The 14,880-nt window shown below is 35.4% G+C and overlaps 1 protein-coding gene across 1 annotated transcript in view; it reads right to left on the bottom strand.

Moving 5' to 3' along the window:
* The window catches only part of SLC9A9 (solute carrier family 9 member A9), a 220,996-nt gene that overhangs the window by 63,046 nt on the left and 143,070 nt on the right, over positions 1-14,880 (bottom strand). Inside the window, exon 13 of the mRNA XM_014058069.2 lies at positions 2,504-2,552. Coding sequence (XP_013913544.2) covers positions 2,504-2,552 — 49 coding nt within the window. The remainder of the gene's footprint in view (positions 1-2,503; positions 2,553-14,880) is intronic.

Raw genomic sequence — 14,880 nt, 5'->3', positions numbered from 1 at the left:
AGAGAGTTCACGAGAGCTCTTGAGGATATTGGATATAATTGAAGACAGAAGTTTATTCAGCTGTGATTCACAGGGCATAGATCAGAGGTGTCAAACTGGGTGACATGACAGCAGTGTTCCAATATTTAAGGGACTGTTGCAAAGAAGAGGGAAGCAACCTATTCTCCAAAGAATCTATTCAGGATGCAATACAAGATGTAACAGATGGAAACTAATCAAGGAGAGAACCAATCTAGAATTAAGGAGAAATATCCTGATAGAACAATTAATCAATGGAAGGACCTGGGAAGTTAAAACACTTAAAGTTTTTAAGAAAAAAATGAACAACAACTTGTCTGGAATGGTATAGACTCTTCTGCTTGGACAGGGTGTTGGATTAGAAGTCCTCCAAGGTCCTTTCAAACTCTATTATTCTGTATTCTATTTTGTATTCTGATCAATGTTTCCTTAGCATTTTTAAGATGTCTGGACTACAACATGGCTGGCTGGTAAATTCTGGGAGTTGAAGTCTAAGCACCATTATTTTTCAAAGAGCTAAGTTATCTCTATTCCATTTTGGGAATCATAGTTTCAACACCTCACTAGGTTATCAGAGTGGAAAAAGGTACTTTATTTTTGCTTTAAGGTTTGCTATATAAACCCTCCATAAGGTTGCAACTTATTTTACTTTTCCATTATTTATATTTAATATTCAATATGATTTCCAGTTTGAAAACTTTTATTTTTAAAAAAGCAAGATGTATTTTTAAGTTAAATAAATGAAGATAATGTTAAACATCTCTACTGATGTGCATCAAGGCTATCTTGTATTCTAGAGAAGTTGAAACACATTGAAGTGGCTGCATTTAATTACTATTGAACATTATTGATGATCTCATAATACTGCATTGTGAAAACTATTAATAAGTGGAAATAAATGAGCTACTAATCCATGACAGGTTAGGTGATAAATGTACTGAGAACTGAAAATCTGGCTAGACACAAAAAAAGTTGCACTTTGATGAGTGTAAATTGGATTAGGTCACTGTATTCAAGAGTAGTTGCACTTTAAAGAAACTGTGATGATGCAATACTTGAAAACATTCACACAGTGAAAACAAGCAAGACCATTTTGGAACTTTTAAAACACGAGTATTAAAATGTAATCTGCCAACTAACATTGGATTTAAGGTTTTTTCATTCCTAATTATGACATTATTTGAATTTGACAAATTTGAACTATCACAGATATTCCCTTATGCGTTAAATATATGAGCATAATAATTATTTCCACAGTAGTAGCCATAAAAGTTACAAAGACTTCCTATACTATATTACTACCAGAGGAAGAGCAATTGTTTCTTATTTTATCTTATTCCCTTTATTTGCGCTCATATAATACCATCTTATAACAGAGAACATGAAACTTACTTTCCCTATTCAGCCTTTTCTTTGAGGCCAACTCAACTGTTGGGGATAGAATGAGACAGCTGTTTCAGGCATCAGGTTCTTGGGAATAAAGATTCCCAGTGTAGAGTTGGCAAGGGAGAATTTGTGACATTTGTATGTCACAAATAAATATGTATTCTTCACCTCAATGACATCAAATAATACACAAAATGTGTGTTGGGCTGTCATGATGCAAGTTTTGCCTTTTGTACTGGGATCTTAATGCTGCCTGAAAGTAAATAAGGGTTATCTAATGAAGCACATATTTTGTTATTTGTCTCAGACCGAGATGCCTATGATATCCCTAAATCTCTATCATTTGTGGGTTTGGATTTATGATCTAAAAATGTACTGTGGCCTTTCATGGGGTTATTTCATTGATGCATATCCGAAAAGAAAGAGTGGAGGAAGGGAAGGATGGTTTACAAAGTGGACTCTAAAAAAATGTCCATGTATGTCTAGATGTTGCTGGTTCCATATTAACTACAAATCGTGATGGAATTACGGATAGTCTGAATACTTATTATAAGCTGGTTTTGGCTGCGGTAAGTTTCAAATTTCAATATTTACTACTGTCTTCAATCTAGTATTTCCCAATATTTTGGGATTATAGTTTCGAGAGTTTTTAACCAAATTGGGGAAAGCTTCTAAAAATAGTCTTCAAGAAACAAGGATGGGAATAAGACATATTCAGAAGACTTAAAGAGCAATGTGTAAGAAATTTAAGAAACTCCTCAAAATTTAGAATATGAATAATAAAATGTCTTTGTCTTTGATTACAAAGTATATAATTTTACAAATGCTTTTAGAAATGGAAATGAGGAACAGCTAATGAATTTCTTCTATTAAAATATCAAAACTGAAATTATTCAGTATATGTCCAACAACAATAAAATAATGTATTTTATAATCTGGCTGAATATTGAATGTACAAAAGATATATGACTCTCTGACTTGAGGCTCAGAATTGGAGTTTTTTATGAGCATCTTAGAAAACACATTGTAAAATTTAAAGCATTCCACACATATGAATATGCATTCCTTTTCAAATATTTATATTTAAATTTTAACTTGCCTGAGTAGCAGTTTCTATCATTTGATCTTCGTCTGGATCAATTCCAACCCTATGAAGAAAAGAAATGAGGCAAAACTTAAATACAGGGCAAGCAGAATTGTATTTATTTACATTCAATGTAATATTTATTAATATGAAAAAAATAATACATAAATAAAATGAGTAAACTGTCTGGTATATTTTACTGATATATTCAGATAGATATTTTATTATCCGTTTCTACATTAATATACTACTGAGAGTGGTAGAGAAATGCTTTTTGCAATGATATCAGGAAAGCAAGTTGTTCTATACCTTACTAACCATTCTCAGTTGCAGTTTTTCCCCCCTAATGAAATATAGTTCCAATTTTATCACAATATGTCACAGTAAGAATAGGTGACTGGTTAAAGATATCTTGTTAAGTCTGAGCCCAAATGACACAAGAAAGAATGGCTTCTTCTAATTGCCTTTCTTGGCAGCGAAAACTTCAAAGATTAACTTTGAACTAATTAGAATCCTCTCTTATTAATCTTGGCTTTTTTGTGTGGGTACCTATTTGTGATGGCCAAGTCTTTCTCTCTATTTTATAAACTCCTGCCAAAGATAAATCTTATGGCAACCTTGGATTAATCCTTATGTGCAATTTTTTTTATCCCCCAAGGATGAAACTGCACTTGAAAGACTCCCTAGATAAGTTATTTTTAACTAACCTTTGATATGGTAATTTCAGAGGCAGCCTTTCCAGCAAAGCCACCTCAGGTGTCTGAGAATTCATTGTTCTTACATCAGCATCCTCTGATTCAAAAAGTTCACTACTCAGATTTCCATAAAAGCAAAGCCCAATTTATGTATCATTTGCTCTATGCCCTAGGAATAAAGGAAACTAACCAATAAGGAGAAAAATATTTAGCTATGGTATCGTGGGACCTGTTTTGCAAGATGCATGACAGGGTTAAAAAGGCTATAGTATTTATCTCCTTAGAGACAAGCATAATACAATGCATCTATTTCATTGGCTATGTGCAAGTTATTATCTTGTATGGCAATGCATTAAAAAGGTAAAGGTTTCCCCTGTCAAGTTGTGTCCAGGTTTTGACATGTTATTAAGTTATAAGATAAAATACAAAATACAAAAGTAAATAGGAGAGCAGTGGGGGAGGGAGGTGGTGGAAAGGGGAGGGAAAGAGAAGTGAGGAAGGGTTGTGAAAATGAAAAAGAAGCATTGACTTCCAACTCTCTGTTGCAGTAAAATAAAGCATTAACTTCATTTGGCTTTTTAAATAGTAATATAAACTAGCCATTTCTATAAGTCCAGTTGTGTCTGATTCTAGGGGGACATGCTCACCTACAGTATGTTTCTTAGCTGAAGGAGCCAGCATTGTCCAAGACCTCTGTGGTCATGTGGCCAGAATGACGCTATGCTGACATACATGGAACACTGTTAACTTTCTACCGAAGTGGTACCTATTTATTTACTCACATTAGCATGCTTTTGAATGGCTAATTTTTCAGTATAAATACTGTATGCATTTCCTAAATGGTCATTAAGAATCTGACTAATCATTATGAAAATATGCTAAATTGTTATGACAGGCATACTGAAGTTGTGGCACTGTTGGTAAAATGAGAATCCAGGTTGCTTGTAAACTGCTTAGAGAATGCTGTAGAGCATTCTGAAGCAAATCTAAGTGGTATTGCTACATAACTTAATATCTTGGAGATAATGATGGAGGCATCTACCATTTGATACACTTTATTCCTATTGTATGTTATTTTTCGTTGTCAGGAAAGCTTTCAGATTTTCATTTCTCAAACTATTTATTTTATTTTTATTTATTTATTTAAAACTTTTATATGCCGCCCAATCCCAAAGGACTCCGGGCGGCTTACAAACAGAATATAAAAAACATATAAACAATACAATTCAAAACAACAATCATCTATCATAAATTCATTATAGTCGGGGCCGGACCTCAATAGTGAGGTCAACAGCCCCAGGCCTGCAGGAACAGCCAAGTAACCATGAATTTCCTGTAATATTTAATTGTAGAGATTCATATTCAAATCTATCTTCACATATAGAAACCCTTTCGCCCAGTCACACTTTCTCACAATAAAGATTACACAAGTATCCAGTTATTATTGTCTTTGATTGCTTATATTTATAGCTTTATACTAATTGGTAGCTAATGGAGCATTGTTGTTCTACATGGCTGCCATGCTTTTGATTTATTTTATCTGATGACAAACATATAGTTTATTTTGATTATCGTTGAGTGATGAAACAAGGATCTGGTATGGGGTCCTGCTTTAATAGTATGATTTAAGGGTTTTTTTTCTCAGAGGGAACTGACTTTGCTAATGATGTCAAGGCTGAATAAAAAAAGGAAATTATTACTAAAATCTTGCAGTTGTGTATTGATTTTTTGAACAAAAAAATTAAAAGTTTGAATTTTTTTTTTACAATTTGTAAGTATCTGAAAAAAGTGTTAGAACTATTGCCTGAAAACAAATTTTTCATTTATACCTAGCTGCTAAATATGTCTGAAGATTTATTAGATGAAGTATTTTTAAAGTATTTCTTAACACATGTCATACCCTTCATAATTGGTTCCACCACAAAACCGCGGTAGACTAAAGCGCGCTTGACAAAAGCGCGTAACTGACGTCATCACAGCGCGACGAAAACATCACACTGTGAGCGGTAAAGTTAAAATTAACGCGGAAACCTTACCCTAACCCCCCCAAACCTAACCCTAACCCTAACCCTAACCCTAACCCTTAACCTAACCCTAAACCTAACCCTAAACCTAACCCTTAACCTAACGCTAAACCTAACGCTAACCCTTAACCTAACCCTAACCCTAACGCTTAACGTAACCCTAAACCTAACCCTAACCCTTAACCTAACCCTAACCCTAAACCTAACCCTTACCTTTACGTGAATCGGCTTGCTTTAAAAGCGCTTTTTAAAGCGTCCTTTTTTCTCCGCGGTCGTATTTGTCGCGCTGCTGATGACGTCAGGTACGCGCTTTAATCGGGCGCGCTTTAGTGGACCGCGGTTTTGTCGTGCCACGTCATAATTTAGTATAAATCAGCATAAAATGTATCAATTCTTCCAAATGCTTAGGAAGTAATTAACTCAAGTTTATAATTATGAGAACATTTCTAGGATTAAATTTGAATTAAAAGATATGTATTGTGAGAACTGATAAGAGATTATTCTGATGAAATGGAGTGTATGCCACACTCAGTAATCGGCAGGCAAAACGCTGTCTATTTTTTTCCTGAAAATTGTTGTTGTGCATTAAAATATGTTAAAATTAATCTTTGAATTATGCGGTAGCAAGAGAATAATATTTTTTCTGGATTAACATAAAAAGTAATCAATGATAATATGTTCATTTGAAGGTTGATTGCTGAATATGATAAGCCTTTTATGTGATGAAAGCAAAGCATGTATAAAAATAAGTGGTATGCTTAGCAAATGGTTCAGCACTGACCAGAGAGTAACAATATGAAATTTCTCTCTCTGGTTATTTGTCATAGGAATAATAATATAGGAATGCTTGGGATAACAATAGAAGTGTTTTGGTTGAGGATATGAATATATGTGGATGAAAATTATGTTGTCATTGACCTAGAACAGTGGAGAACAGCAGAGCTGGCTGGAGAATTCTGGGAGTTGAAGTCCACAAGTCTTAAAGTTGCCAAGTTTGGGAACCACTGACCTATAGCAATAGCAGTTAGACTTATATACCGCTTCATAGGGCTTTCAGCCCTCTCTAAGCAGTTTACAGAGTCAGCATATCGCCCCCACAGTCTGGGTCCTCATTTTACCCACCTCGGAAGGATGGCAGGCTGAGTCAACCTTGAGCCGGTGAGATTAGAACCGCTGAACTGCAGATAACAGTCAGCTGAAGTGGCCTGCAGTACTGCACCCTAACCACTGCGCCACCTCGGCTCACCTAGAACAAAATTATTTGATTCCGATATTGGATAGACCAAGATGCAATGAGCAATATGAATCTTAAAATACATGCACCAAAGGCCAAAGTGTTTGATAGGAAAATGAGGAAAACACCATTACACATAAATGGAGAGGCAAATATATAAATTTGTGGATCTGTAAATTATTTATTAAGGAAATGGAAAATGAATGGAAAAATTTTAGAATGTGGAAATGCTAATATAAAAGTAACATTATGTGATTTGTTGGGAGAAATGTAACATAAAAGTAAGTTGGATTCATTATACAAGTGATATAAAATGAAACGAATGATCTGTTTTATGTCTTTTTTGCACAACTACATTATTCAAATGGCACAAAACTCAGTGGGTAAACATTCGCCAATTAAAATTTATTTATCATAGACACGCTCACAATTAGTCTTTTAGTATGGCATTTCACTAATAACTACTTCAACTTCATTTTGAAGTTAATACAGCCATCCAACCTTCTGAGATCAGTAAAAGAAGGACCCAGATTGTTGGAGGCCATATGCTTAGAGAGGGCTGTAAAGCACTGTGAAATGGTATATAAGTCTAAGTGCTATTTCTATTTTCCAGTATGTCTTTTGTGGCCTGCCTCCTGCATGATTTGCCATGCTTGAATGAAATCTCAGGGGGAAGACTTAATATGATCACTCTTCTCATTGGGCATTCTCAGACTGAGAAGCCTAAAAACCAGGGATGTTTCAGATAGCTGGAAATATATTCACAGAAAAAAATGCCCAAACTCACAAAGAGTAATATCCTTTGCCATCACAAACAATAAGCTAAGAAATAGTTTCATTTGAAAGAGATTCTCATTGTCTCTGAGAATAAAGTAGAAAAACAGAGCATCCTTTTTTCTTTAGAATAAGCATTTTGAGAACCCGCAGGATGGATTTTTTCTTCAGCAGGTAGGTTCCTTTGTCTTTGGTTGTGTTTTTTTTAAATGTCTAGGATTCCACTGTTTTGCAGAAACAGTGGCATCCACAGAAAACAATTCCAAAATGATATGCCTTGATGTTGTCATGCAAATGCCACTTTAAGTGGCTTGCATCCTGGTGTCTATTGCAAGTATGTAAGTAATGTCCCCAAAGTGCTTTTTCAAGAGGCAACTGGGCTTTTTGGTTTTTCTTTGAGGACATTTCACTTCTCATCCAAGAAGTATCTTCAGCTAAGAAATGCTGAAGAAGCTTCTCGGATGAGAAGCTAACATTTTCACAGAAAAACCAGAAAGTCCAGTTGCCTCTTGAAAAAGCACTTTTGGGACAACCATGACCTGGATGACTGAGCCAAGGTGGCGCAGTGGTTAAATGCAGCACTGCAGGCTACTGCTAGATCAGCAGGTCAGCGGTTCAAATCTCACTGGCTCAGGGTTGACTCAGCCTTCCATCCTTCCGAGGTGGGTAAAATGAGGACCCAGATTGTTGGGGGAAATATGCTGACTCTCTGTAAACCGCTTAGAGAGGCCTCAAAGGCCTATGAAGCGGTATATAAGTCTACTGCTACTGCTATTGCTGTCCATAGATATGCAAATAGTATTTGTGTGAGGGTGTTGGGCACATTCCATCTTTTGCCCTGTCTCTGGACAACCATGAAAAGCAGTAGCATAATTTTCAAGAAGATATATTTTAGACAGTCCAGGCCAAGAAAAGTGCATGCATGCAATCACAAAGACTTCAGCTTGATTTAAGGGAGCACTAAATTGTATTCAGTATTCTACATTGGCATTTTCTGCTTTTATTCTTGTTACTATTTTTAACAATATCTAATTTAAAAGAGAAAGAAGCAATCTTCTACAAATTAGCTTGCATCAAAGCATATCAACTGGATATCTCAGGCTCTAAGCACCTTTCCTCTTATCCAAGCTCTGACTGTTTATCATTAATTCCCAAAACTCAGAAGTAAAACAAAATAAAAAACAAAATAGTTCAGAAGTCGTATCAGTGTGTCATATGCTAAGAATCCTAATTAGCAACCTTAAATGGGTAGGAGAATATGATATATATTGTACAGAATATATACAGCATACTTCAAACTTTTACTCATAAATTCAAAGCAGAAAAACAGTGAATACTTTTCTATATATGAGAAGTAGGAATATACTACACTTGCTATATGAGTGACCTATCCTATATCAATAAAATAAAATTAAATACAAAATCTAGAGAAGCTTCTTGTGGACTCAGATGGAAATTGGAAATAACCAGATCAGAAGTTCTCAGGCAGGGGATGGAGAACAAGTACCTGCAAAATTAGAAATGGCAAGATCCTCCCTCCTTCAAGTCCAAAATGGTGCTAGCAGAAAAACTGTCCAAAAAGAAATTAAAAATGCTTAAAACTAAAATTTTGCACTCTGATCCTCACACACACAAAAGAATAAGGGAGTATAATTCAATAAAATTATAGAAAATTAAATTTTAGGAAACTTGTAGAACTGCTTAGGAGCTGAGCTTCAATTACTATCAAAGGTTAAAAAGGTAGGTTTCTCTCGCACATATGTGCTAGTTGTTCCCAACTCTAGGGGGCAGTGCTCAACTCCATTTCAAAGCCGAAGAGCCAGTGCTGTCCAAAAAGTCTCCATGGTCATGTGGATGGCATGACTAAGCACCGAAGGTGCACGGAACACTGTTACCTTCCCACCAAAGGTGGTCCCTATTTTTCTATTTGTATTTTTTACGTGCTTTCGAACTGCTAGGTTGGCAGAAGCTGGGACAAGTAACGGGAGCTCGATAATAAAATTTACTGCAAAACCAGAATGAAACATCTCTTTCATTCAAAGCAGGAAGGGATCCCAAAGGCCTCCAAATGATGACGTATGCTAATAGTTTCCAAATTCTGAATCACCCTAATATAATCTGAGAAACATCTCCTGATATTAAAGCACAAATTATGTCCCCAGCTAAATATGTCTATATTTCACTCAGTGGAATGCCTGTCTGAGTTGATAACAGAAACATCATTCTTTGTTACACAATGACAAAGTAACAAATAAACACTGCCTATTTTTATCTGCTTCAAGTTAAGTATTTTTTTAAAATATATTTTAATTTTATTTCCAAAGATCAGGTAAAATCTTAAACAGAAAAAAGGAAAACAAAGCAAAACTAGAAAAGACAAAAAACCCCATACACATAAATTGGCTCCTTAACTGAATGCTGATAGATACATTTCAACAATAAGAGTCCCTTCCTCCCTTGCAAAACAGGTCTACAACTTCTCCATCTCTGTTTGACCAGGTAATTTCATTTCTCTACTATAAAAAATTGAAAGAATTAACAGGGAAATCTAACAACAAAACTAAACTTCAAAGCCCCTGTTGACAATCTATTACTGTATTTCACATGCAGAAAATCCAGAACAGCTTCTAATCCACCCTAAACCATTGCAAACATTATCTCTGATTTGCTCAAGATATTGATTCTTAATACAACTTTTCCTTAAAATTATAACTGGGATATTTCCAACATTGCCCAGTCATACATCTCTATTGTGAATATCCGGGCAGAACTTGTTGTTCAGAATATTTTTGTGCAAGTTGAACCCTACCTCTTATTAGCTGTCTTCTGATTGAATGCAATATGTCTAATCCATCATCTCCACCAGCTTTCTTAGGAAAAGTCCAGTTCATCACTGACCCATATTGCCATTTCTAAGTCTTTTAAATTCATGCCCCTTTCAGTCCTCTCCAATGAGCCTGTAATTCTTAAACAAAGCTTCTTTTACAATTCTGTCAGCAACAAATTAACTTCCAATCCACCCAATCTGAAGTCAGATTTAGATTCTGTGACTTGTATCCGAGTATCATGCTTAAGTTGATTTACAACTGTTCTTAAATCATCAAACATTTTAACTAATTTTCATTCAGAGCTTATAATTTGAAAAGTATTTTTTTCTGAAGGCTTCCAAGGACACTTCAACATTAAATTAATCTGATTTTTGCCTTTCTTCTATATTTCCTTTTGTGAAAATTGTAAAAAGTATATAATGTACAATATTCCAATCCTTCATTTATTGTCGTCTTCATTTTTAATTTAATCCAAATTTTGTTATACTTTACAACAAAATATAAGCAATCAAGGGCAAAAGAAGTGGATGTTTTGTAACAAAATGCCCACAAGAAATATTAAAATAGAAAAGAAAGGGAAAATTCTTATAATTAAAGATGTAAGTCAAGAGAAAAAAAAAGATGCAAAACATGATTTTTAAAATGAAGTGTGTATAAAAAACAAAGAAATACTGAGAAGAAAAAATGGAGTCCCAAGCTTCTAACCGCTCTAACTGAGAATTACAATCATCAAGATTCCCCTTCCCATTATGGTCTGAAGGTTGTCTTTGGTTATTCCTAGTGGTTCCCATTCAAATCTGGGGAGTGTTCTGTCAAAGGACCAGTTTTGGCCACAAAATCAGTTGTGTGTTGTTGCCAGGAGGAAAATACCCCCACCCCGTCAGTGCACCATTTTCTGGAAAAGTCCGCTTTAAGACTAGTTTTTTAATAGAAGAAAAGGGTACCTGAAATGATTGCAGATGTACAATGCAATCCTGTAAGTATATATAGGAAACATCCCAGATAAAGTTACAATAGTTGCAAGTCCAAATGATGGACTACAAATCTGCATGGGTTGCACAAGTATTACCTATTGGCATATTTACTGTACATACTACATTTGTTTAGAACAATTTAGGGTTTCCTGCCTAGGCAGGGAGTTGGACCTGAAGACCTCCAAGGTCCCTTCCAACTCTGCTATTGTATTGTATTGTATTGTTCATGGATAGGTAAGTATCAATATTTACATCAATGCTGTCATATACACATGCAAAGGTTTTCTTTATAAATAGATTAAATAAACTCATTCCATCAAAAAGTCATTGAATAGAGTGGAAAGAACAGAAACATGCTGGGAATGGACTGACTGGAGATAGAAGTGAAAATTGCATCCTTTCCCAGTGATCCTGTCTATCCCAGAATGTTATCTTCATTTGTTTTTTAAAAAATCTGCTGTTTTTAGATCTTTTCTCAATTTTAAACAAAATACACATCCAACTTATTAGATACACTACAACACAGAAGTAAGCATACAAACAATCCTAAAAACAGAATTGTTTCTTTAAAAGATTTATATTTTGATTCAACAGATTTACTGTAGGTTGAAAACACACTAACCAAATCTTTTTTTTCTTCAATATCATTTAAATAGATGTTGTTTCTTATCTTTTCATCACTATGGGCACATTTTCCCAATATTTTTGCAGGGCTGAAATATCCTGACATAGTAATCTAATCTAAGAAAACGTTTTCAAAATTCTGTCTGAAGAATTTAAAGTCATTTATACCTAATAAAGTACCATTTCTTATTTTCTGTTGTACAAGTGGCATTGCTGTTGATCTTGAAAATGTTAACATTAATGGGACAAGGAACTACTAATGATGGAGTCAACAGTACCAAACACTAGTAATACCCTTTGCTTTGCCTATGGTCTTTACAACTACTACAACAACTATATTTGAAGCTTTGGAAGTCTAATGCAGTGTTTATCAACTTCTGTAATTTTAAGATATGTGGACATCAACTCCCAGAATTCCCCAGATAAGGTTGATAAACCCGGGTCTAAGGTAATACAAAGGCTTCCATCTGTTGCAAGGAATCCTGCAGATTGAATTTTCTCATACAGTACTTCTGAAATGCTATTAATAATAAAAATACGTTGCCAATCTGAAGCATGATTAAAATGCATTTTCTGCTAATGCAAGTAGACAGAAACACAACCACACTACAGGAAGAATCATTTTTTACATGCAGGGGGAAAGGCATCCTCCCTAATTGTTCTAATTGCTGCATTTATGAACTCTTAGGAGAGGAATGCAGTAATTTTTTTAAAGGGAAGTGGGTGACCAGTAAAGAGCTGTTGTGTTGGCATCCTTCTTTGACTACTAATGAGGTTCACCAGCCAGAAAAAATTAGGACTGATTTTATAAAGATCTGCTTGAGTGTTAGAAAAATAATGTACTTTTGAAATTTCCTACAGATGATGCAGGTTCATTTTTGACCTAGAAATAACAGATTTCTCTAGTGAATTATATCGGTTGTTTTAGAACTGTATGATGTTTTCTCTTTGAATCACTTTAAATATATTTTCCCCCCTTGAATATAAATAGCAAGATTTTTGAAGAAAACCCAGACCATTATAGATGCATTATGTTACTGTTGATGTGATAAAGCCAAAGAAATGCACCAAGAACTTTTGAGATGCTAGCTTAAATAACAAGATGATCAATTTCAACTTCTTTGGGTTCCCTGGAAACCCAACTGGAAAAGCAATATCAGCACAGTGATGTTACGCTTCAAAAGTTAACCAATTTTTGCATCAAACACATAGGTGCTAGAGAATGAGCATTAATATACAGCAAAGTTTCATGATGGAATCATTTGTTTTAACAGATGGATTGAGTTGATGAGATCTGCAAAAAATATTGAGAGGTTAAGGCACAAAAGGCAAGGCACTGTAGAAGCAAGAAGAAGAAGTTAAAGGTAAAGGTTCCCCTCGCACATATGTACTAGTTGTTCCCGCCTCTAGGAGGCGATGCTCATCTCTGTTTCAAAGCCAAAGAGCCAGCGCCATCCGAAGACGTCTCTGTGGTCATGTGGCCGGCATGACTAAATGCCAAAGGCACACGGAACGTTGTTACCTTCCCACCAAAGCAGTCCCTATTTTTCTATTTGAATTTTTACATGCTTTCAAATTGTTAGGTTGGCAGAAGCTGGGACAAGTAATGGGAGCTCACTCTGTTATGTGGTGCTAGGGATTTGAACTGCCAAACTGCCAACCTTTCTGATGGACAAGCTCAGCGTCTTAGCTATTGAGCCACCATGTCCCTTGCAATAAGAAGTTACAGAAAGGTAAAATAAATGGTATTGATGTAAACAATTTTTAAGTACATGTCTTTTCCTTTGTTATACCTTATACCCAAATACTTTGGCGTATTATTTCCTTCTTCCATTTCTACATTTTGCATTAGGATTGCTTAGTCAAAAGGGGAATAGCATGTATGCTGCATCAAAGGTAAATAGCAACATGGAAAACTGAGAAAAATATATATAATGATGTCTGTTGAAAAGGTAAATAGGCATAATTTTCATTAGTGTAATGTACACTTACTGCTCTAAGATTTCCTATGTTATTCTGAGGTTGGAGTGTGGGTATAAATACATATTTGTCTCTTTTGTGTCTTTGGCTTCTTATTGGCTAAGATTTTTTTTAAACTTTCCTTCAATGAAAACAAACATTCAACATATTGGAAGGGACTATAGCATGATGTTGCCACATAATTCCAAATTATAATCTACTTTGAAGTTTTCCAGTACTGGAAAGAGTCAGCCTTGGATGCTAGTAGAAAGATAGGAGGGCAGGTCAGATAGATCTAAACAGTAAACAGTAACAGAGTTGGAAGGGTCCTTGGAGGTCATCTAGTCCAACACCCTGCTCACGCAGGAGACCTGTGTTGGAATCCTTTCTTCATCCTTAAAGGCAGTTATCCAATTAATCTGTCGTGTCTTGGATTATAGTGGATTAGAAGTACAAAAATGCGTACCAAGCCTTTTCGAGTTCTCAAAGGGCTTTATTTCTAGGGTATGTTTTTGTGCTGAAGAGACCACTAACTTGGGAAATTCAGTGGACAAGGAAAAGAGGTAGCAGCAGCAGTTGTGAAATGTCTCCTTCTCACTCATTTCATTCATGTTTCCCCTCTGGTCTTTTGGCTCTTATTCAGATTTCATGCATGGATAGCAGAAATCAGACAACCACAAGATAAGGCAACTAAGAAACGCAGAAAATTTTGTTGTCATCTAGTGTTCTGAAGCTCAGAAATGGTAGCTTTCCGCTATGCAGCAAAGTTTGTTGAAGGCTTGGGAAGGAATGGGTAGGAGGGTGAGTTGAGTGCTCCTCCTATGCTTCAACTCCTTGCCTTGTACCACTAATATTTTGTATCACCACCAATTCTGCCCTTACTCAGGAGATATGAGACAGGGTATAAAATATATGGAAGAATACTCATATTAGAAAAGTGACTCACATATCCTCTTGCTGTGACACAAATATCATCACTTTAAAAATATCATCTTTCTTCTTATTATTTTTTATAAATAATTCAAGACAGCAAACATAGCTAACACTCCTCCTTCTTCCTACTTTCCCCACAACACTAACCTTCTGAGGTGAATTTTTCTGAGAGACAGCACTTGGCACAAAATCACCTAGCTGGATTTTGTGTCTAAAGTAGGGTTATAATTCACACTCTCTTGGTTTCTATGCTGGTGCCATAATTACATGACTGTCACCTCATTCCCAGTCCATTACGTAGCCAAATTGTATTCATCTTTAGCGGTTCTATTTTAAAGATGATTTCC

This window comes from Thamnophis sirtalis, unplaced genomic scaffold (genome assembly GCF_051295495.1).
Source record: "Thamnophis sirtalis isolate CommonGarterSnake01/CBP01778 unplaced genomic scaffold, rThaSir2_p1.2 scaffold_11, whole genome shotgun sequence".
In the NCBI taxonomy this organism is placed as follows: domain Eukaryota; kingdom Metazoa; phylum Chordata; class Lepidosauria; order Squamata; family Natricidae; genus Thamnophis; species Thamnophis sirtalis.
The sequence above is the reverse complement of the archived record's forward strand: the minus strand, read 5'-3'. Positions and strand labels throughout refer to the sequence as shown.